Genomic DNA, 20,940 nt, shown 5'->3' on the forward strand with positions numbered 1-20,940 from the left:
TTATAGAACTCAATTTAAGAAACTTGACTGTGAGAAAAAGAGCAACTTATTCAGTTTGCCACTGGGTGGCACTGTTGCAGGCTTTTCTTCTGACTTGATTTGACTGAAGTGCAACTGGGATGTCAGTCTAAAACAATTATCGTCACAGAAATAACTTCTGCTATACTTCCCTCTATTTGATGTCCTTCTCATCCTCTGATAGCAAAATTAAAATATGAACATCATTATTATGGTCATTGCCTGTTATTTCTTCAAATCTATCGCCCTGTTCCAGATTCAACAAGTAGTACCCTACTACACTTACTACACCTATAGGTGGCGATATAACTGCATATATCATATAACCACACATATCATGCTCCACAGGTGAACAAACCTTTTCTTGTTAGACTTGTATGACCCCCCCCCTCTCTCTCCCTCTCTCTTTCTCTCTCTCTCTCTCTCTCTCTCTCTCTCCCTATCTCCCTCTCTCTTTCTCTCTCTCTCTCTCTCCCTATCTCTCTCTCTTTCTCTCTGTCTCTCTTTCTCTCTCGGATGCTCTCCTGTCATCTCACCTTGTGCCACCGTATCTTCCTCTCTTTTCGTGCAGAGCCGTCCTCACCCCACCCTCCCCCTGGGAAGATGGCATTGTACTGTATTTGGATGGGAAACAGTGCTGCCTCTATCTTCCTGAAACACACTACTGCCCTGTAATTAAGTCCCATTGTATTATTCAGAGGGCAATCCCATCCAAGTTTCTAGAAGGCAGGGAAGAGCATTTTTCAGTTGTTACAAATACAATTGAGTTGTACTAACAAACATCAGTTGCTGTGTATTTGGTTATACAGGTTGTGGAGGATAATTAACATGTAGATGTCATGCAAGTATTATTTTTGTAGAATGGCGGAATTTGCACTCTGTCTACAGGACAACATAGAGAACAGAGGAACTCTCTCCAGCCTGGTAGTCTCATCAGTCAGCCATCTCTCCCATCCCCTCTCCCTGTTTCTCCCCCTTCCCTCCCTGCCTCAGCCTAGAGTGTAACCAGCCCCCCCCCCCCCCCCTCCATTCTATTCAACCCCATTGATCATGCATGCAGAAATTTAACACACCCCTTAATTCCTGTCCGAATAGGCCTCTGTCCCTTATATGGAGTTTGCTCTATAGAGGACTGAAGCCTTACTGGAAATACACATTCAAGAGTTCGAAACACGGCCCTGCAGGAGCACACGATCACATACCAAGTGTGAGGTCCTGAATATAAACTTTAACATTTGTGAATGTTAAAGTTCTATAAACCAATAAATAATGCTTTATAGAAACATTTGAAAAAAAGTAACACAACTCAAAGATCGCTGACTGAACCATTATCTACTGTACAATTTGATGTTCAGAACCTTCAATTGATATTTAGGATATTTCTTACTGTTTTATATGGAATCTACCTAAAAAAGTACACTTTGAGGGTTATAACAAATAGGTCACCATTGCACACTTTTTCTCCGTCCTTCAGACAGTTTTAACCACAAAATAAGATTGTGAGTAGTTTGCCTGTCAAAAAAGTTTCGAGGCAAATGCACAATTGCCGGCTATCATGGCTTATTCTAGTAGCAATCAAGCAGCTCATAATGTTGAAATGGTATAAAATTGTTTTTGTTTACTATGGAAGTTGGACCAATTTTCTAAGATTGGTGCTAAATTATTTTGAGCGACATAGCTGTATCCCTCAATATTCTTACTCTTTAACTGTTGTACCTGAATGCAAAGAGAGGTAACATACTGTTGATCGGCCTTTAGTTGGTTAAGCAGTCACATGTTGAGTCAGTGTAGAGAAGGAGATTAGCTGGAGCAGGCTTTGGTACTAATTAAATGCTTAAGACTCAGCAGTGAATGAGCCCTTCCCCATACTATTTCCTAAACATATGGGTTTGTAATTATGTTTGGAGTATAGATGGTATATTGTGACAGGGAGAGGCATTGTTGATGCCACAGTCCAGTCTGTTTGAGTCCAGAACCGGTGGAGGTGTACCAAAGCCATGGAACAAAGTAACACTGACACCATTTACAGTAAATTGTATACTGGCTTATGGTTGTTTGCCCTTCAAATCCATACGTGTCTAAAAACTGTTTTGAGTAACACCACCTTGAAAGGAAATGTAATAAAGTTTGGTGTTTATGCATGTGATTTTCAACCGTGTCTATTAATCCTGCAATCCAACTCCCAAGAATTATTGTTGAATAAATAAAAACCTCTCGTCGACCACTGCATACCAGTAATCTGTTGGATCACCTCTTTGTGATTGTCTCTTTAAGCACGTTTGTTTGGTTTTATTTCAGACAGCATATCACAAAACGAATGTATTGATGCTGGTTTCTCGTAAAAACACAAGCAAGATTACTTTCAAGATCATTTTGTACATGAATGGCGTGCGTAAAGGTGCGTAAACACTAACTAGTGTCTGTATCAAATGGCCGTAATTCACAGGAGCATGGACGGAGGTGCACAATAAGTAGGATGAGACTGAGAAGAACACGCGGGCACCGGGAGAGGAGGAGTCTACCAGCTCTACTTGAGCCTATCTGCTTCAGCCGTCTCCCCCCTTTACCCTTGGCCAAACCCCCGCCCCATCACTCCATTCTGCCTGTTTTCCCCACACGGCACAGTCTGAACACACGGGCACGGAATGGAGACTGAAGGTAGCCAGAGCAGCCTGTCCTCCACGGACTCCCCCCACGACCCCTGGTAAAGCTTCACTCGTCGCCCATCTACCTAGCCTAAATATCGGATACACTTCTGAGGCAGACCCGGGAGTTAAAAGGAATTCCCTATTTCAAAACCGAGAGGAAGGGAGAACGCGTTAGTTTTGCGTTGTTGGTCCGTGGCTGTCTACAGAGGCTGCTCTTTCAGGGTCTCGTAAATGGACAGAAAGGATATTTTGCCTCTATAAATCTATTATATCAAAGGCATAATCTACAAAAACTTGTTTGTCGAATACAACCTACATGTCTTACTGGAATTAGTTCTTTGTCGTCTAAAAGTTGAAAATATTTCTGTTTTCACCGTAAACTGTTTTCTTTTATTTTAGCAAAATGTTTATTGGCGGACTCAGTTGGCAGACAACACAAGGTAAGCTTTCTTCCAGTCAACTCTATAATAACTTTGCCACTGAATCTTATGTAACATCGTTTGGTTTATAAAATATAAGAAATGTTTTATTTCATAGAGAGAAGTTTATCAAGACGTGTTTAATTAGTTACTAGTTTCTCTATGCCCTCTTGATGTCTAGTCCACAAATCAAAGCGCCCATTCAATAGGCCCGGATTGGCCTATAATGCGAACCAATTGAACTAAAATAAACCGTCTGTATTCAGAGGAAACATCATTTGTAATCGTTTGTATGTCAAACGTATTTATGTAGAGTATTCTGTACTGAATATTGGTATGACAGCAAATAAAGACTTTGATGACTTAAACTGCACCTTTATGGTACAAAATCTCAAGCGGAAAGTTCAACAAACTCGGAACACGATCGACTCTAAGCAGACAACTAAAAGTGACGCACTTCCATATTTCTAGTGGAAAATTGATGCAGGCTACTATGTGTATTTCTTTGTCTTTATTTTCAGAGGGTCTGAAAGAGTACTTTTGCAAATACGGCGAAGTGAAGGAGTGCATGGTGATGCGGGATCCAGTTACTAAGCGCTCGAGGTGAGGGAGGCGTGCGCGGTGCAGCGCCAGAAAATCCCGCTACGACGCTGCACTCAAACTGAGCCCAACCGCTCGCACACTGCTTTACAGACGTATTCTTATTAAATGTCAACACCCGCTGATGCAGTTATTACATATTTTGGTGTTTCTTTTGCAGAGGGTTTGGATTTGTCACTTATGTTGACCAGGCTGGTGTGGATAAAGTTTTGGCCCAAACCAGACACGAGTTGGATTCAAAAACAGTGAGTTTGAATACATTATATACTTTTTTTCAAAACTCCTACATTCTCAACCCTTCCTTTTAGGTCAATGTTTAGTATGCATCTGTGTGACTGTGTTTGATAGTGTTTAATCAACACGCCTATTAGGGTAATGATCCTACAACTTCTTTTCAAGTGAGTGCAAGTTGTTTGGCAGTAGGCCAGATCAATTCATTGGTTTACAGTGATCAGAAGTTGATGGCACAGTGATTGTGAAGACGATTCACTCGCACCAGTTACACTTTTTAAAATGTTATGTAGAAAGAGAGTTAGCTAATGTTACTTTGGTAGAACTGGCTATGCTTTTCCATTGGGATTTTTTTAAAGTGTGATATTAACTGTGCTAAATAGCCTTATTTAAAAACAGTTTGTGTTGAGGCACTTGCTACATAATTGGCTCTCTCTTGGCTTCACCCTCCCATGGTGAATTGGTCAAGAAAGCTTTTCTCAGTGTCAATTGCTATGGTTACAGGGGGACCCAGACAGGGTTGAGCCCAGGAGTCTCTTGAGTTGCCTAGGCCTTTATCTAGTGAGAACTCAATCTTTCCACATGGTCTTTTGTAAGGTTTGTCCCTAGGGTAAAAATGACCTGAAAAACTTTTGCATGTGAACAAATGATGTGAGTGCCTCCGAAACCCGATAGGTACAGCTGTAAGATTAGTCAGGATAAACCAATGCACTGTTTTCCCAATAAATATCCATGTCGATCCTGCTCAGGGAAACTGGTCACCCCCCCCTGGAGGTCGTAAGTTAACACAAACTCAGATGCCTGTTTTCACTCATTACCTGTTTATTTTTTTTGCACTTGTACTTTATTAGTGCAAGTGTACAAGTTGCGCATGTAAAAGCAGTGTGTGCGTGTTTGTGTGTGTGTCTTTGTCAGTAATGAATGTGGGCTGGTCTGGGAACAATGCGGGCCCGTTGGTCGCCATAGGGACGGCTAGTTCCCCCTAGCTCAGTGGGAGTGGTGATGGCAGTGGCTAGGTCACTGCATTCACATGTGCTGAGGTTCTTTCCACCTCGTTCTGTGATCTGAGTTGTGCACCTCAACATATCGAGGCAGATTAGAGAAATACTAGAGAAGGCTCCTCACAGGCCCTTTTTTTACTTCTCTTCCTAACGATGGAACACTTAACAGGACAGGAACCAGACACTTTCGAATCAGGACGTAATCAGAGCGGAAATTGTGCAAATGTAGATGCTCGGCCAGCAGGTTGTTGTTTGGTAGATGTTAAGGTATAACAGAGGTTTGTCCTATCGTAGCAGCCCTCCAGGCTGTGTCACTTGTCACAGTTTTAGCTGGCATGGTGATAGTTCCACGGGGGGCCGTTATGGTTGGTCGTCATGGGGTTTTATCTCCATAGATACACCCCCACCCCCGTTCCCGTAGTAGGACACAGACACAAAAGCAGAGCGGGGTTAACAATGCACAGCATCTTTGACAACAATCTTAGAAATCATCACTAATTGAAGCACTGTTAATAAATTATATGCACTGTATGTTTGCCATCCAATTACAGATTTGATTAAATAGTTTTTTGGGTTACGCGGGGCATGGTAAAAGGTTTTACTTTGTAATTAAAACTGATATGGCATCTAATTGTTTTTTTTCGTACGATAGCTAAACCCTGTTTACTTTATCGCCTACTGGTTGTGTGGGCTGTGGCTCAGCCTTGGTGTTGCTGGTTGTGAGGTGTGTCTCTGGTGCGGTGGGGGCAGTGTGGCAGCTTAATAGAGTGAGTGTGTGTTTGGCGTGGAGAGGGCTCAGTGATCAGCCACAGGGGTTGGACGGTGAGTCGAGTAGAGACTCAGAGAGCCTGCCCTGCCCCCCCCCCTCTCTTGCTCTCTCTCTCTCTCTCTCTCTCTCTCTCTCTCTCTCTCTCTCTCTCTCTCTCAGCCAGGTTATCCTGTTAGTGTGGAGAGAGAAAAAGTTCTCCAGTGGCAACAGAAAGAATGTGCCATGCTGTGACTGAGTGAGTGGACTGGACAAGAATGGAGAAAAGTTTACACAGTAGAAAGACCAGAGGCAACTATTCTCTACTCTAGAGGGAGTAGAGGAATAGACAATAGAGGTGTACCTAGAGGTTGTTTTTGAAAAGCAGCTGTCTTTAGAAATATTTGACTTTCTCAGCTTATTTTAATTACCTTTTAGGATTTTTTACTCTTTGTTTCCTAATGTAATTGACGTAGTTGATGGGGGGATGGGGTGTTTGAGTTAAGGTTTGCCTTGAATCGTTCTTATTCAAATGAACTCTGAGGAGTGGCTTGAATGTGAAAGGAGAACACTTTCAGCGCTGGTGTGTTGCAGAGTACAGTGTGTCGTAGAGGACAGTGTGTAAGGACGAAAGGACTGCATGTCCTGGGCTGCAGGTGCTGAAGGGCCTCTGAGGTACCAGTGACCCCCAAGGTCTCAGTTAACCCTTAAGTAGCGAGGACTACCATGCTGACCCAACGAGAGAGGAGAAGGGAGGGATGGCAGGAAGGATAACGTCTTGTGTGATTAGTATGGATATCTTAGCTAATCGGATTGAAAGAAACAAGCTTGGACCGTCCTCCTGAGTAACAGATATTTTACTTTAGACGAGAGTCCTGAGTCCTGACCAATTGGAGCGTCGGGATATGTGTGTTGCTAGTTAAGCTGAGGCAGCCAGTGCACCTCACCAACTGTTGACTGTAATTGGTCAAGGGGGATTGTCCTGATTTGATAAACCCCTTGTTCTTATGCTCAGCTTTACTCCCTTTCTGCGTACATGTGCAGTTGGATTGGGCTTGTTTTATGGCTTGGGCCTAAAATCACATCAGTGACATAACCCTAAAATAGGGCCTGTTACACTTTTGGGTTAGCAAATTTTCAATTAATATGTCGTAACATGTTGGGGGAAAAAACTCTAGTATAAGCCTGAAAGGTTGCATGATCTGTTCCTAAAATATGTTCTACGTATGTAAAAACGAAACGAACCAAAAGCAGATCGGTTCTGCGAAAGCAACACATTTCACATGGAAAATATACCATATTTGATCTGAAATACATAATTCTGTCTAATGTCCATAATTCCCCCCCCTTGGATGTGTGCTGGTTGCTGTGTGTTGATTTTTGTTTGTTTGTGTGTGTCTGTTTGTTTGTTTTTGAATGTGCACAGGAGTGTTGGACAACAGGAGGGTTGGTGACCGGAGGTGACTATCAGAGTAGTCTAGAGAATAGAACTAAACAGTAGACTCTGCATTCGGTACTACGTCCAGTCTAGTCTAGTCCTTTCACTCTGCTCCGTAGAAACCTGCCGTGATGTCGAAATGAAACATGTAGTACAGCACTGTACCATTCTCTGGTAAACGCATGTGGTTTACCATAGGGGCTCTAGATCTTTACTGTAGTTCTACACTCTACCCTGTCATGGTCACAGACTAATATAGTGCTATTAGCACTGTACTGTCTCACTATTTCTTAGTATAACAACAGTACAGCCTGGAGTAGTCTAGCTGTTCTTTAGCTTTAGACCAGTATAGACTAATATAGAAGTCTCAAATTCTCATACCGTAGTCTATCTATAATTGCTTGATATAGTCCCTATTAAATCTGAACACTTTTGGCTGTATTGTTCATATTGTGGATGATTGTTATGGGTTTGTCTTTTGGGTCTCAAATTGCGCAGTGAACCTTTGAATCACGTCTGTGCTATTACCACTGTCAAATCAGTTCTTAGGGGCTCTTGTTGTGGTAGTTAAGCTACCCTTCTGTCAAGTGTTTGACAGTGCAGAGCAGAGGTCGGCACAGTAAAAGAGCTGTGCGATACACGACGGACGGGTCGGTCTCACTAGGAAACGGCTGGAATATTTTCGGGGCAAGAGAGAGGGAGGCGAAAAACAAACAGACACAAACAAACCAAAACGAGGCGGATGTGCTGTCAGTGTGTGTGGCGACGGGCCTTCTCCTCCGTCCTGTCCTCTCTCTCTCCTTCGTCCCCGTCTCTCTCGCCCACGGTGTTGTCCTTCCTCCTCCTCCCCCCCCCCCCCGGCACCACTCCCTCTTGTCTCTGTCTCTGTCGCGCTGTGCGGAGGTGAGATGTGTTTGTGATTGTAGTGCCTGTGTGAGATTCCGAGAGATCACATGTCACATGTTGGTGAGGAGGGAGAGTGGTGGAGTGAAGGTTGGAAGGGGGGCACCTCTGTGGTGCTTATCACTGGGACATCACAGACATTCCACCTGCCACATTATCCACAAACTAACCCCGCTCACAACCAGACCAATGTTGGCTGCACATGAGGAAAGGGCCAGTTACGCTTTACTTGATGGTTGCGATTAGAATTGACCTTTTTTTTTCTTCTTCTCCTGTGCTCTGGCACAGTGTATTCAGCTGTGAGATTCTTTCAGTGCATTGTCTAAATTACATCCCTATAATCCAGACACACAGCAACCTTTACAGGATTAAACAAGACAGGAGGTGGGAAGGAAGGAAGGAACCCCACCAAAGGAAGGAAGGAAGATGAACTTATCTGGTGGATTTGGTGATCTACTTGTTTGCTAGTTCCTCTGTGTGAACGTGGTCTCTAAACCGGACTTTTCTGTTCTTAACTCTTTTCCGCAGATTGATCCAAAAGTTGCGTTCCCTCGTCGGGCCCAGCCCAAGGTGAGTGAGCTTGTTAGGTGTGATTTAGCGGGGCTTAGTGCTGTGCGATATGAATGACATTGCCTGGGAGCAATCCAGTCCTATGTCTGTGTTGAGCTTTTCACATTCTATCTGGGCTAATGCCCTGTAATCAGATGAATGTGACTGCCGCTGTGACATCACTGCGCTATGTGGTCATGTGTTACAGTTAACACCTCGCCAACTCTTTCAACTTTCCCAAAGTCTATTTGTCTACGAACTTATAAACCGTTCGCCGTTAGCATATAATGTTGTTGGTAAAGGTTTAATTCAATGGTGTTAACGATAGTCGAGAAGATGTATTAGAAAGGCATGGATAACTTCGTAGTGCCACCAAACTGCTCTTAGTCTCGTGTGTGTACCTGTGCCATTTAAAATAAACCTGACGACACCATGGCCTTTCTGTTTGGATATTTGGGAAATTTGGAAGCTTGCCTGTGTTCCATTGGCATATATTATTTATATGAGATACGAGAAATGACAAACAATGGCAATAACGTGCTGCCTAAACGATTACCAATAATAAATGTTTATAATCATTGTGATAAGTAATGTATTTATTTATTTATTTTTGCCTGTCTCTATAGTTAGTGACTCGGACCAAGAAGATCTTTGTGGGAGGTCTGTCAGTGAACACGACCATCGAGGATGTGAAGCAGTATTTCGACCAGTTTGGAAAGGTAAGCAGCTTGTTGGCTGGTGTTAAGATAGCGTTAGCATAGCGTTAGCATAGTGTTGCAGTAGCTTCGGCTGCTGTGAGGGGAAGCAGACAAAACAGATCTGTGGAACTGCAGAGACTGAAAGATAGATATCATGACCTGGAACATACGTTACCTAGCATTTCATCTCCGTTCAAAGTAGATTTATAAAAATAAATAAAAGTGTTAACAATTGTAACTTTAAAAGGGACTTGAAGGGTGAGCTGTGAGGACATGAGGGTGCAGGGAAGAGGGACAGAGAGACTGGAGGGAGAGTCCGAGAGGAGGTGGAGAGCCCGAGAGAACTGTGGAGTTGGTAAGCAAGTTAGGGAGAAGAGGGGGAGAAAAGTTCTGGAGTGTGTGCCGATGGTGAGGAAGGGGGAGGGATTATCAGAATCTGAATTAATCTGATGTAACAGCTGCTCCTACCCCTAACCCCCTCCCGGCCCGTTACCGTGGTGACCTGGCTTGCCCATTGTCCCCAAGTAATTCAGCGGGCAAGGGGTTTTGTGTTGAAGAAGGAGGGGAGGGGGTAGTGGTGGTGGTGAGGAGGGGGTGTCAGTTTAAGAGTTTTGTAACAATAATACTGATCGACCAACGGTCGAGTGATCAACTAAGTTGTCACTTACAGTCGGTGTATAACCGATGGCAAAACCAATGTATTTTTTACTCACCATCTTTAGAGCTATACCCAAAGTTTCTATTATTTTAACAACAGAGTCCGAGGGCTTTGAAATGCAGGGAGAGAGACTAGATGATGGTCTAACAAAGGCAGAGCGGGGGAGAGGGAGGGCCTGGGAGAGAGAAAGACAGGGGGAGAGAGAGACAAGAGAGAGGGTGGGTGTTGGAGGCGTAAGAGTGGAACTGGGGCAGCGATGGGGTGCGGGGATTTGGTGAGACTATTATGCTTTTATACAAAGCTGTAGACAAATATTTTGTTAGATGACACAGATGATTATTCATAAGGAGACTTTTCTCTGCTCACTGCCCTGCTTTAAAACTTTTGTTACTTTTCACTGATACCCCAACTAGTTTAAAATCAAAACTAAGCTGGAATGTATTTGTTATACAGTTTGCCTTCAGTCTATCATGGCCTACAGGTAGTTTAGTGCCAAAAAAAAATACTTTTCAGTTATATAATAGTATTGGCTGGGTGTAGTATTTTTCTCCCAATCATAAGATAGGATGAATGAAAGAGAGAGAAAGACACTCAGAGATAGAGAGAGAAATAGATTGATGGGGAACTGTAGTCTCCAGCCAGCCATGGACTTTCCTGATTAGACTGCCTCACTGGAGCTTTTGTCTTCTGCCCTGTTTGGGACAGGGGGGTGGATAGAGGGATGGGGAGAGAATGGAAGGGAGGATGAGAGTTAGAGGAGAGGGAATATTGTCCAGTGTGCCATTAAAATGCCTTGTGTTTGACATATCGAGCATTTATGTGACAATTATAAACTCACTTTGTTATAACCCCACATGATTAAAGTTGAAATTGCCACAGTGTTAGTCATAGACTGAACGTTACGAGAGAGGGACATGTGCTTAGGAGATACTGTCAATACGGAATTAAGTTTCAGATGCCTGAGAACATCTTGTGTGTGTGTGTCCTCTGGGATGTCAGCTTCACTGACAGGGTTGAGGGAGGACAGGATAGAGAGGACTGAAGGGGGGGGGGCACAAATGTCAGAGTGGAAGGAGTCAGTGATTTGAGAGGGCTCAGACCAACAGGTCCTCTTTCACACTGGCCGGAGGCCCTCCTCCCTCACCCTTGACCTTTCTGTGTGCAATCTGCCCTTGGGCGTCACACAAACCTGTACACGCCCCGCACACACACGCACGTACATACATACATACATACATACATACATACATACATACATGAACATTCTAATACACACATTGCAGACAAACAGTTGCAGTGTGCCAGAGCTGAGTGGAACCGTATACGCGTGTGGTAGTTCAGACAAGATGCTAGGAAGGATCATGTCCACAAGTGCTATTGACCTCATTGCTGATCGAGGAAGCACATTTCGCCTTACTAAATATAAAGTTCATTTGGAAAGTTACACGTGTTTTATAAGGTGTGGGATAACCAGAGCCCGTTTAATTTCCAAGTGAGTTAGTGTTCCTTCCAGCAACAGTTGGAAACACCTGTGTGTGTGTGTGTGTGTGTGTGTGTGTGGTGTGTCTAAGAACAGAGGGAGGGACGAAGAGAGAGAGAAAGAGCGAGGTCACTGGGAGAGGAGGAGGAGGAATGATGACTGACTGTGCCAGCAAACAAAGCCCCCAGGCCTCTTTGTTCTCTTGCTCTCTTTCTTTGTCTCTCCACCCTGTCCCGCACTCTATCCGTCTCCTCCTCTGGTTCTTTTCAGCTCAAACTGTAGTCCCGATCTGCACCGCTCCCGCAGCTGGAACACACTGTAACTCCACCTGCTCGCCATCACCCCGCAGTCTCTCCACCTGCTAACGAGATTCTCCTTAAACACACACACACTCACGCCATAATTGTTTCTAACTCTTTTTTTTTCGCTCACTTAAGCTGCCCTCTCCCTCTCCTACATTCCCTCGCTTGTTTTTCCCCAGTGACCATGGGAAGGCCATAGTCTGCTGAGCAGGAGAAAGAGGGTGGATTATGGGCCTCTCTCTGTTTGAGAGAGATTGCAACCACATGGTTCGGAGGCAGATTGTGAATAACAAAACGCGAACACATTTTAGATTCAGATCTTTCGGAAAGAGGTCTGAACTTTTTTTGAAAACACCATGCGCCATGGGCCCTTTTTTTCCCCCCTCTCGCACAATTTCTTTCTTCTTCTGTTTTCCTTTCTGGCCCCTCCTTCCCTCCCTCCTCTATCCCCCTTATTAACCTGTCCCCCTCTTCAGCTCCCCCCCCTCCCCGCTCGGCCCCCTCTGTCCATCTGTTGCAGAGCCTCCCAGTAGAACTTGAGAAGGGGTGAGGTCAGACAATATGGCGCGTGTGGAGAGGGCTCTGAGTAGAACTCTGTTTGTCTTCCCCCCAGGTTGACGATGCCATGCTCATGTTCGACAAGACCACCAACAGACACAGAGGTGAGTGACACAGGGGGAATCTCTTGGCCACTCGTTCAAGCCATCTACCCCTCTACCTCTCTCCATCAACTACCTCATCTCTCTCTTCTCTCTCTCTCACCCCCCCCCCCCCCCCCACCTGTCTCACCCCTATCTCCCTCTCTATCTCTCTCTCCTGCTCTTCCTCCTGTCCTGCCTGGCTTTCCATTGATCTCCACCCCCCACCCCCCCCCCCCCCCACACCACCCCCACCCCCCTCGGCCACCTCCCTGCGGGCTGAGCAGGAGGAGAGGAACGAGGCTAGGCTAATTAGACAGTCCGTTAATCGGGATCAGCATAAAGCCTTCCTTAAGCGCCTCCTCCCCACCCTGGGACTGATCGATTATGACAGCCTAGCAGCTTCATCAGGCTGGCTGGCCAGGAGGGGAGGGGGGGGGGGGAGCCAGGAAGAGTGGCACAGAGGGGGCAGGGTGGAGGCTTTAATCGGCTATTACTGTACCTATTACTTGTTGGTAGAAACGCACTGTAGAGCCCCTCCCCCCTGTGACACAAAGAGGTAATAATGGCTTTCCAACTTCGAATTTCACGGTCCTCACGCACGCGTTATGTTCCTCAGGGTTTGGCTTCGTGACTTTCGAAAACGAGGACGTGGTGGAGAAAGTGTGCGAGATCCACTTCCACGAGATCAACAGCAAAATGGTGAGGCTTCGGGGGGGAGGGGGGGGGGGGCTGCGGGCTCGAACGCTCTCGTTCTCACTCTGGGATTGGGGGTTTTCGATTCCGTCTCATCGACGGCCCGCTGTGTCCCTCATGCCATGCGGATGTCTGTTTGACAGGTCGAGTGCAAGAAGGCTCAGCCCAAGGAAGTGATGTCGCCCACGGGCTCGGCCAGGGGGCGCTCCCGAGTGATGCCGTACGGCATGGACGCCTTCATGCTGGGCATTGGCATGCTGGGTAAGCTCTTAATGATGCTGCTGACGATAGGCCTGTCTGACCCGCAGCTTAGGTCAGCGCGCTGCAGAGAGGTCTCCGTCATAAGGTCATATTCGACTTCATGCGGAGATGATTGACCACTGGCGTTCGCTCAGCCGGTGGGCAGTCGGTAATGGAGATGAAGCCCCCTGGGTGCACATGTTGTCACCACACTACCAACATCTGCTGGTCATTCTGCGAATTACACCTTTTGTCTTAATGACAGTGACGAAACCTGAAGACGTTTTACTTTGACGGTCATTTCAGCGGTGGTTATATGCGAAATAAGTGCAGCCACACATCATGCCCTGAGAAACGACAAACTCGTTCCCCCCCCCCCCCCATCTGTTTTGGAGTGTGTGGTCTATTTCCTCCAGCAGGGGGCAGCATTGCTGCACCCGATGCTAAACCTTCTTGTTTGTGATCGTTTCTTCCCAGGTTACCCAGGGTTCCAGGCTGCTACGTACACCAGCCGGAGCTACGCTGGGATCACCCCAGGCTACACCTACCAGTTCCCAGGTAAAACCTCTACTGCACAAACCCTTCATCCTGGCCAATCAGCTTCGGTCGTTCATGTCCATCCTTGTGATACAACTCATGTGGTTTTAAGATATGTGATTCCTTTGAGGTTTCGGTTATACATGTCTGCTAGTTCTGTGTCTAGACTTGAAATCTGCTCATTTGCTTGGCGTGAGTCAGTCCCATAACTGTTAACATAAACACTGACAGACTCAAACTAATAAAGCACAATGATTGTCACACTGGCTGCTTGTAAATATCAGGGAGAGGAATTCCATATGCTTTGCTTTGCGTGTGTGTGATTGTGTTAGCGAATGTGTGAATTTAAATGAATCGTCCAGTGGTGTGTGGGGCTTTAGACGTGTTTGGGAGTAGTATTGTACCGGAGAGTCTAGCACAGCCTAACATGTCAGCTTCTGTGGCCAGTTTAAACAGAACGATCCAGCTTCTGTATCCTTCCCATTCTTTCTCTCAATTTCTCAAAGCCTCGTCCTACTCTTAGTCCATCCTTTCATCTGTGGGTAGCGTCTCCCCACCTGTGTGTCGATGTGCTCTGCTAGCGGCTGGTGGCGGTGGTGGTGGTGGTGGTTTGTGTCTCAACAGCACTCTAATGTTTCTGTTCTAGAATTCCACTTAGAGAGGACCCCCCTTCTGACTTCACCCCATCCCCCTGAGCTCACAGGTTAGTCCCTCCACTGGGCTTTACAAGCAGCATCCTGGCCGTCTGCTCCACATCACAAACAGTAACGACACCACAAACAGTTGTGGGGTTTTCCCCCCTTTTTTTTATCACGTCAGGAAATTCCATGGTTCTGGACAGTATTGACGAAGGCACTCGTTCTCTATGTGCCACACAAATTCGAAGAGCGAATGCCATAACTGCCTGCGATCTAAAACGGTTCTTTAATCGGGAACGTTTTCTTTCCTGTGTTCCTCAGCCATTCCTCTGACAGCTTACGGACCAATGGCAGCCGCGGCAGCCGCCGCCGCAGTAGTTAGAGGTATGGGTGTAGGATGGAAACGAACATTAGGATAGCTTTCCACAACCGAAAAACACAAAGTAAGATTTCACTTACAATTTGTCCATATTATGTATTTTAGGCTCCACCCCCTCTCGCTCTGCTGGGTTTTTAGGCACCAGCAGCCCTGGGCCAATGGCAGACTTGTATGGAGCAGCCAGTCAGGACTCTGCTGTCAGCAGTTACCTCAGTGCTGCTAGTCCCGCCCCTAGCAGTGGGTTCGGCCATAGTCTGGGGGTAAGACACAGCCCTTATCACGTAGGTATTTAGATTCTTCATATTATTTCAAAAAGGTGTTGGCTGTACAATTTTCCATTGATAAATGTATGACTATGTGAATTGCATTTAAAAGGAGATAGGAATTGCCTATCGGATCATTCTGTTTGTGGTGCTGATTTTGCTGCTTGTTTTATGTTGTTGTGGCCCAATTGTGCTTTTGTGATTATGATGGAAGTAGTGGTCATCTGTTGTGTGACCTTCTTCTACAGGGTCCTCTGATTGCCACAGCTTTTACCAATGGCTACCACTGAGAGAGTAAGTTGATCTTCCCTAACAATTCCCTAAAACCTAAGCTAGAAAGCCGAGTGGTCTGATAGCAGCTGCTCTCCTAATAGAAAATGTACAAATCCGCTCATCACAGTGTTTGTGTTTCTCCTCAGGGCCAGTGACAGAGAGATAGAAAGAGTTGAAGCTGCTTGGAGCTGATCTGGCATATCTCTGTGCAGTCTACCGCTCCGGCTGGGGCAGCTGTAGTGTGACCCTTGACCCCCCTCCCCCACCCCGATGACCCCTCTATCTGACCTGCCCTGTCTGTCTCTCTTAACATCACTTTGTGTCCCACTGAACCTCTCACTGTAATCGAGACAGGAGCAAACTCTTTTTAAACCTGATTGACAGCTTGTTTTAGAATCCAATCCAGATACTGTATTTCTAGATTTGTTTCTCCTTTGTTTTGTTTCACCTGTTTTCTTTTTGTTTTTGTTTTTTTGTGAAGATGTGTAACTTCTGTTTCGGCTCTCTGTGTTTTACTGGTTGATTTGAATTTTGGTTTGAACATGTTTTTTATTGAGACGAGGGAGGGCAATCTCCAGGTATGAAATATCGGAAGGACAGGAGCAATAATTTGTACTAAATAAGTAGTATATTTGTTTCTAGTCCATACTGAATTTTAACAGAACACTTCTGATTAATACTATTTTTTTGAAAATGTGTTACAAAGTTAAAAAATGTATATCTTGGTAGCTTTTTAACTTTAAGAACTTGTTGTACTAATATTGATCAAAAATAACTAAACCGATAGTCACAAGTCAACTTCCAGTCAGGTAAAACTTGTGCTGTTTATTTGTGTAAGATATTGTAAATATAGCTCTGTTGTTTTTTGTTCCTGCAAAAAAAAAATGGGCTTTGGGAGGTGTGACAGAAATGGTACGATCATATTCTGCAGATATTTGTTTCATTAGTTTTGTTAGGTGTTGGAAACCTTGACTGTTACATATCATAGTATCACATTGAGTTGGGGGGCATTGCCAGTCAATGACAGCATTTCTGCCCGTCACTTTTAGACCAGCCATACAATCTCCTTCCCTGTCTTACACAACTTGAGGGGTTTAAGTTTGAAAACTGCCTCAGGCCTCTGAAAGTAAAACAGTTTTCCATTTACTGTGAATTCACCCAGGAAACCCAGTTTGAAAATGAAGGGAGAGTACTTTTCAGATGTTACATTACTGTGGGGGGTTGTGAGTGTGGGGATACATGCTGTTTCTCCCCCAATGACTTTGTACTTTGTCATATCATTGTTGTTTTGAATTGTTATTTTAATGTCATGATTGTTAAGGAAAAATGAAGGATCCATGTGCAGAGCCAGTCATTCTAAAGTTTCACTATTGTGCGATTATGGCTGGGTAATTCTGCAGATTGCGTTTTTGAGTGAGAGCTTGTGTGTTTGCATTGTTATCACTCCACATGGTCACGCGTATTGGCATCCAGTGTGCCATTTGCTGTTTCAGAATGGGTATTTCAGTTGCAAATGTGAATTTTTAACTTTGGTCGATACCTATACTTCATTGGCTCTGTCGGCGTGGGGATAGGGCTAATTAACCATCTTGTCAACAGTCCGAGAAATTCTCCATGGTTTCTTTTTTTAACTTCCTTTGGCTACCTGATTCATTGTCTTCTCCTCGCGGATAGAGAAACTGCATATTCTGATTCTGATATTCACTGGACGACTGTAGCCATGTAACTATCAAGCAATAGATCTTTTTAGAAACCCGATTCATTTTTTCCACATATAATATGATGTTGCACTGGGATGTCAAAAGTGTTTTACTCTAAAATGAGTTAAAGAACAAGGCACTATCAATCACTGTCGGTTACCAAGTTTGTAGGTTTTGATATATTTCCTCTGTCTTCTGCTGTCTACCGGAGTACTCAGCCTCTGGGTTCACTGAAAAGTAACGCTCTTGTCAACACTGTAACCCTTGTTTTTCCTGTTACATTTTCTTTCTTTTTTTCTTTGGGAAAAAACTTTTAAAATTCCTAATAAATTATTTTCAAAACATTCCACTCATGTCTTGAGTTGTAATTGTATTTCACATTTATATATGGTCACATTTGATAAGAAAGTGAGGGAAAGGGTTAAATGTGTCACTATAAATTAATTTGAATCATTAATATTTGAAGTTGAATTGCTCAACTTGAATAATTGCATTAAAAACTGAATTTGTATCACCTAATTTGAATTTGTATTGTTGAAATTGAATAATTACATCAAAAAACAAAATCTGAGTTAGGGTAAGCTAATTTTCTCATGAGTTGGAGACCTTACAGAGATCTGTTGAGGTACAACTGCTCAATCTGGTTCTCTTCTACATATCACTATGCTCTGTCCCCTCCCTTGACCCCCTCGCCCCATTCAGCGTGGGGTGGGGGTGGACGGGGTAGAGTTTACCCCCAAAAGTAATTAGATCATGTCGTGTCTGCTCAGCCTGTGCAGTTCACTCCTGTCAGTCCCAGGCCACGCTCTCCAGGTTGCTTCTCTCCAGTCACCCGCTGACGGCACATCACCTTAGTTACGGTGGAGGTTGCGGAGCTGACGAGCGTGAGTTCCAAATCTGGCCCGATGTCGACCGGGACGCCAAAGATGAACAACGGCACCAACCGCTCGCTGGACGGGAGTGTTGACCAGTTGGGGAGCGCGGAGGCCCAGGATATCCCTCCACTGAAGAACTACCTCTGTTTCACCATCTTGACCTGCTTCTGCCCAGCGTGGCCCATCAACATTGTGGCTTTGGTATTCTCTGTTCTGGTGAGTGGCATTCCTATACTGAACACTGTACATCATACATGTATATGTAGGCACACCTCTATATCCAGGAGTGTATTGCTTCATTTGTGGATCATTGGAATCCTATGTTCTGAGCACAACGAATGGATCTGTATTATTAAACATGCTTTGTACATCTAATGTACATCTAATGAACAAGGCACGTAAGACGTGTTTGTTCAGACTTCAAATGCAGGTGCTTTGTGACTGTTATGTCAATTAGCCAATGTGTTGCCTTATACATGAGCTGAGGTCAAGTTTCCCAGCAACATTTATGGAGTCTCTGAGTAGCAATCATGTGTCACTCAGCTACTTGTTTAGCCTTAGGAAAGCAGAACAAGGTCACCTAGTGACCAATGATAATGACAATACACTGACTTTTATGGCTTGTTAACACGTTTATGATATTTCAGTTCACCATTCAGGATATGTTGTTCCTATGGATGCGATATTACATTTTCGTTTTTAAGAGATCTTGGGTTGATATGTTTGGAGTTTCTCAGAGTTTGTAGAAAGTTATAGGGAAGCAAGCAGAAGCTCCACTGCCTTCTTCCCATTACCTACATTATATAAATGTGGGCAAATGGCAGCTGTTGCCTCATGGAGCCAGTGAGAAACAAGATGAGGAGTACGAGACTAATCCAGCACACCATCTTAATATAAACATGAATTACAGAGAGCCAGCAACACATAGACAGTGTGAGAAACAAAGATGCAGTAAGGGAAAGCCATTAATGCCAAGACCATATAAGGGACTCACATAAAGATGATTTAGCAGCAGAGTTCCAGCATGGTTCTTTCACGAAACACCAATCTAATATTGCATTTCTGTTTCCATTCCCCCTTTCATGGTGTTTATATCTCTCACACCAGCATTAGTCTGTGTGGAATGGGGTCAACTTCCCATCCCTTGTCACTATGACTTCCCTCCCTCCTGGGTCCTTGGATAAATGTTGGAGGCTTGAAATGATGGTTTATGGTCAGTGGGGGACACTTAGTAATTGATGTAATTGCTAAAACTGGTATTCAAATTGATAAATGTTTTCTAGTGGTCTGTCATTTGTCATAGTTGATGGTCATTGTTGACTGAGTTGAAGTTGCAACAGTTTGCACTCCCCTCTCCGTTGCATCCTGTAGTCCCAGAACAGCTATGATGCGGAGGACTACGATGGCTCCCAGCGGCTGGGGCGGAAAGCCCTCCACGTGGGCATCGCCTCCATCATCATCGGCCTCCTGATCATCACCATCTTCTCCTCTGTACACTTTACCACGGTATGAGCTCACAGACAAGCAGCGGAACTCGTTCTGTTGCCATGGTTCTCATACTGTTGCCATCGTTCTAATTGGTCTATTTCAGATGATTTATTTATTTATTTTTACTACAATTGATTCATGCAATTCATTGTATTTGCGCAGAACACCTAAGGATGGCATCTGATACCTGAGTAAGGAGGAGAAGAGCAACATTCACATGGAGAGAGGGTTTTTTGTTCCTGCGCACTTTCACAATCTAATCAAACATTCTTCACAACCCAATCAGATGACCAGGTCTAAGCCTTCTTTGGTTTAGTTTCTTTTGTTATTTGTTTTCCTTTTTAAATTATTTCATTTGTGTGTTTCTTTCATGGATTTAGACAGACAGATTTGAGCTGAGATAAACTGTCATCTTTATTAGCTGATTTTGAAGCGCACTTAATATGCAATGATACTTTTGAGGATACATGTTTGACTTTTTCTACATTATTGATGAACATTGTTTGTACATAATGAAAATACTGAGGTATTGTCCTAGTGCTATATTTGAAAATGCAGGCTTTATTGCTGTGATAGTCAGATATCAGCTACACCTCAATAGACCAGGTTCAGCTGTCTGCCCCAAACAGAAAGTGACATGTAACATGTATCACTATGTCTTGCAATACATGTGGACTAGACTATTTCCAGAGTGGTTGATATACTTCCTGTTTACATGTAAACACACAAACACATGAGGGCAAATCCAGGCTACTTTAAACTGTATGTTACTCCCTTCCTTGGGAGGCCCTGCGGGGTTAGATGATTGGCGGTGACTTCTGTGCAGATTACCCCCTTCCCCGTTCCCACTCTCACACCCGTTGCATTCTGTTGAGTCTGAAGGATCCTGTATTCTGATATGTCATCTTAGCACCATTAAAGTCTAAAAATAGACATTCTCTGGTCTGACACTAAGCTGCACCAGTTTAAACTTTCTGATTACATAGATGGTTAAATCAGGCTTAATAGATATTATTATGATTATGATGACAATGCAAATTAGATAGTGGCCTCTGTTATTTAATTCACGCATTTATTCACAGATGAACCATATTATTGTACAGACAACTAAACGTTGCTTAGCAATTGTATTTTCGTTTTCTCTCCCATACTTTTTCTTGTAGTTGTGTTGTTGATTTTAGTTTGAACACCTTGAGGCTACTTGGATGGTCCAAGATCCGACTTTGTTCCCGGAGCACGTGGCCCATTTGTGAGACAATGAAACTGGATAACCGTGAGAATGAGAAATCAACGAGTTTCTGGTCCATCAGAAGACAGCGAAAATAAAATGTTATCGTGGTCTAATGCTGATGTTGTAGGATAAATTTCCAGCAAAGCTGAAATATTTTTCGTTTATTTTATAAAATTGATTAAACAGGTATATTTGCGCTTGTGTTATTCTGTTTAAATAGGCTATGTGTCTGGGCAACATGACAAACGTAGGCTAAGCATTCAATGTGTGTATTTATTGCATGATATTTGTT

The 20,940-nt window shown here is 44.1% G+C and overlaps 2 protein-coding genes and 1 long non-coding RNA gene across 8 annotated transcripts; all 3 read left to right on the forward strand.

The window, feature by feature from the left end:
• The first annotated feature begins 2,569 nt into the window (after positions 1 to 2,569).
• On the forward strand, positions 2,570 to 17,400 carry msi1b (musashi RNA binding protein 1b). Of its 6 annotated transcripts, none has more exons than XM_062454293.1 (15): positions 2,570 to 2,722; positions 3,066 to 3,106; positions 3,607 to 3,688; positions 3,846 to 3,930; positions 8,532 to 8,573; positions 9,179 to 9,271; positions 12,304 to 12,352; positions 12,948 to 13,030; positions 13,168 to 13,285; positions 13,742 to 13,822; positions 14,448 to 14,504; positions 14,761 to 14,823; positions 14,924 to 15,103; positions 15,330 to 15,375; positions 15,501 to 17,400. In XM_062454293.1, exons 1-15 carry the CDS (start codon positions 2,664 to 2,666, stop codon positions 15,544 to 15,546), a joined length of 1,125 nt encoding a protein of 374 aa, XP_062310277.1. In that variant the 5' UTR covers positions 2,570 to 2,663; the 3' UTR covers positions 15,547 to 17,400. The 6 variants fall into 6 exon arrangements, with proteins under 6 accessions (XP_062310277.1, XP_062310279.1, XP_062310278.1 ...); XM_062454295.1 differs by having other exon boundaries at positions 14,924 to 15,099; XM_062454294.1 differs by having other exon boundaries at positions 14,957 to 15,103.
• LOC134015025 (uncharacterized) lies at positions 3,950 to 8,525 on the forward strand. The gene is made up of 3 exons (XR_009929055.1): positions 3,950 to 5,161; positions 7,089 to 7,122; positions 8,350 to 8,525. It is a non-coding gene; the product is annotated as an uncharacterized LOC134015025 (long non-coding RNA).
• A 427-nt stretch (positions 17,401 to 17,827) lies between the features above and the next one.
• LOC134015409 (transmembrane protein 233) lies at positions 17,828 to 20,844 on the forward strand. The gene is made up of 4 exons (XM_062454912.1): positions 17,828 to 18,145; positions 19,301 to 19,435; positions 19,580 to 19,608; positions 20,581 to 20,844. The coding sequence occupies exons 1-3, from the start codon at positions 17,960 to 17,962 to the stop codon at positions 19,586 to 19,588; spliced, it is 330 nt and encodes a 109-aa protein (XP_062310896.1). The 5' UTR covers positions 17,828 to 17,959; the 3' UTR covers positions 19,589 to 19,608; positions 20,581 to 20,844.
• The last annotated feature ends 96 nt before the right edge of the window (positions 20,845 to 20,940 follow it).

The sequence above is a fragment of the Osmerus eperlanus genome, chromosome 28 (genome assembly GCF_963692335.1).
Source record: "Osmerus eperlanus chromosome 28, fOsmEpe2.1, whole genome shotgun sequence".
NCBI lineage: Eukaryota > Metazoa > Chordata > Actinopteri > Osmeriformes > Osmeridae > Osmerus > Osmerus eperlanus.

Excerpts from the sequence above, each read along its gene's own strand:
- LOC134015409 (XM_062454912.1), top strand. The coding sequence starts at position 17,960 with ATGTCGACCGGGACGCCAAAGATGAACAACGGCACCAACCGCTCGCTG. Across the intron at positions 18,146-19,300 it reads CTTTGGTATTCTCTGTTCTG|TCCCAGAACAGCTATGATGC; the intron begins GTGAGTGGCATT and ends TGCATCCTGTAG.
- msi1b (XM_062454293.1), top strand. The coding sequence starts at position 2,664 with ATGGAGACTGAAGGTAGCCAGAGCAGCCTGTCCTCCACGGACTCCCCC. Across the intron at positions 3,107-3,606 it reads CAGTTGGCAGACAACACAAG|AGGGTCTGAAAGAGTACTTT; the intron begins GTAAGCTTTCTT and ends CTTTATTTTCAG. Across the intron at positions 13,286-13,741 it reads GCTGGGCATTGGCATGCTGG|GTTACCCAGGGTTCCAGGCT; the intron begins GTAAGCTCTTAA and ends GTTTCTTCCCAG.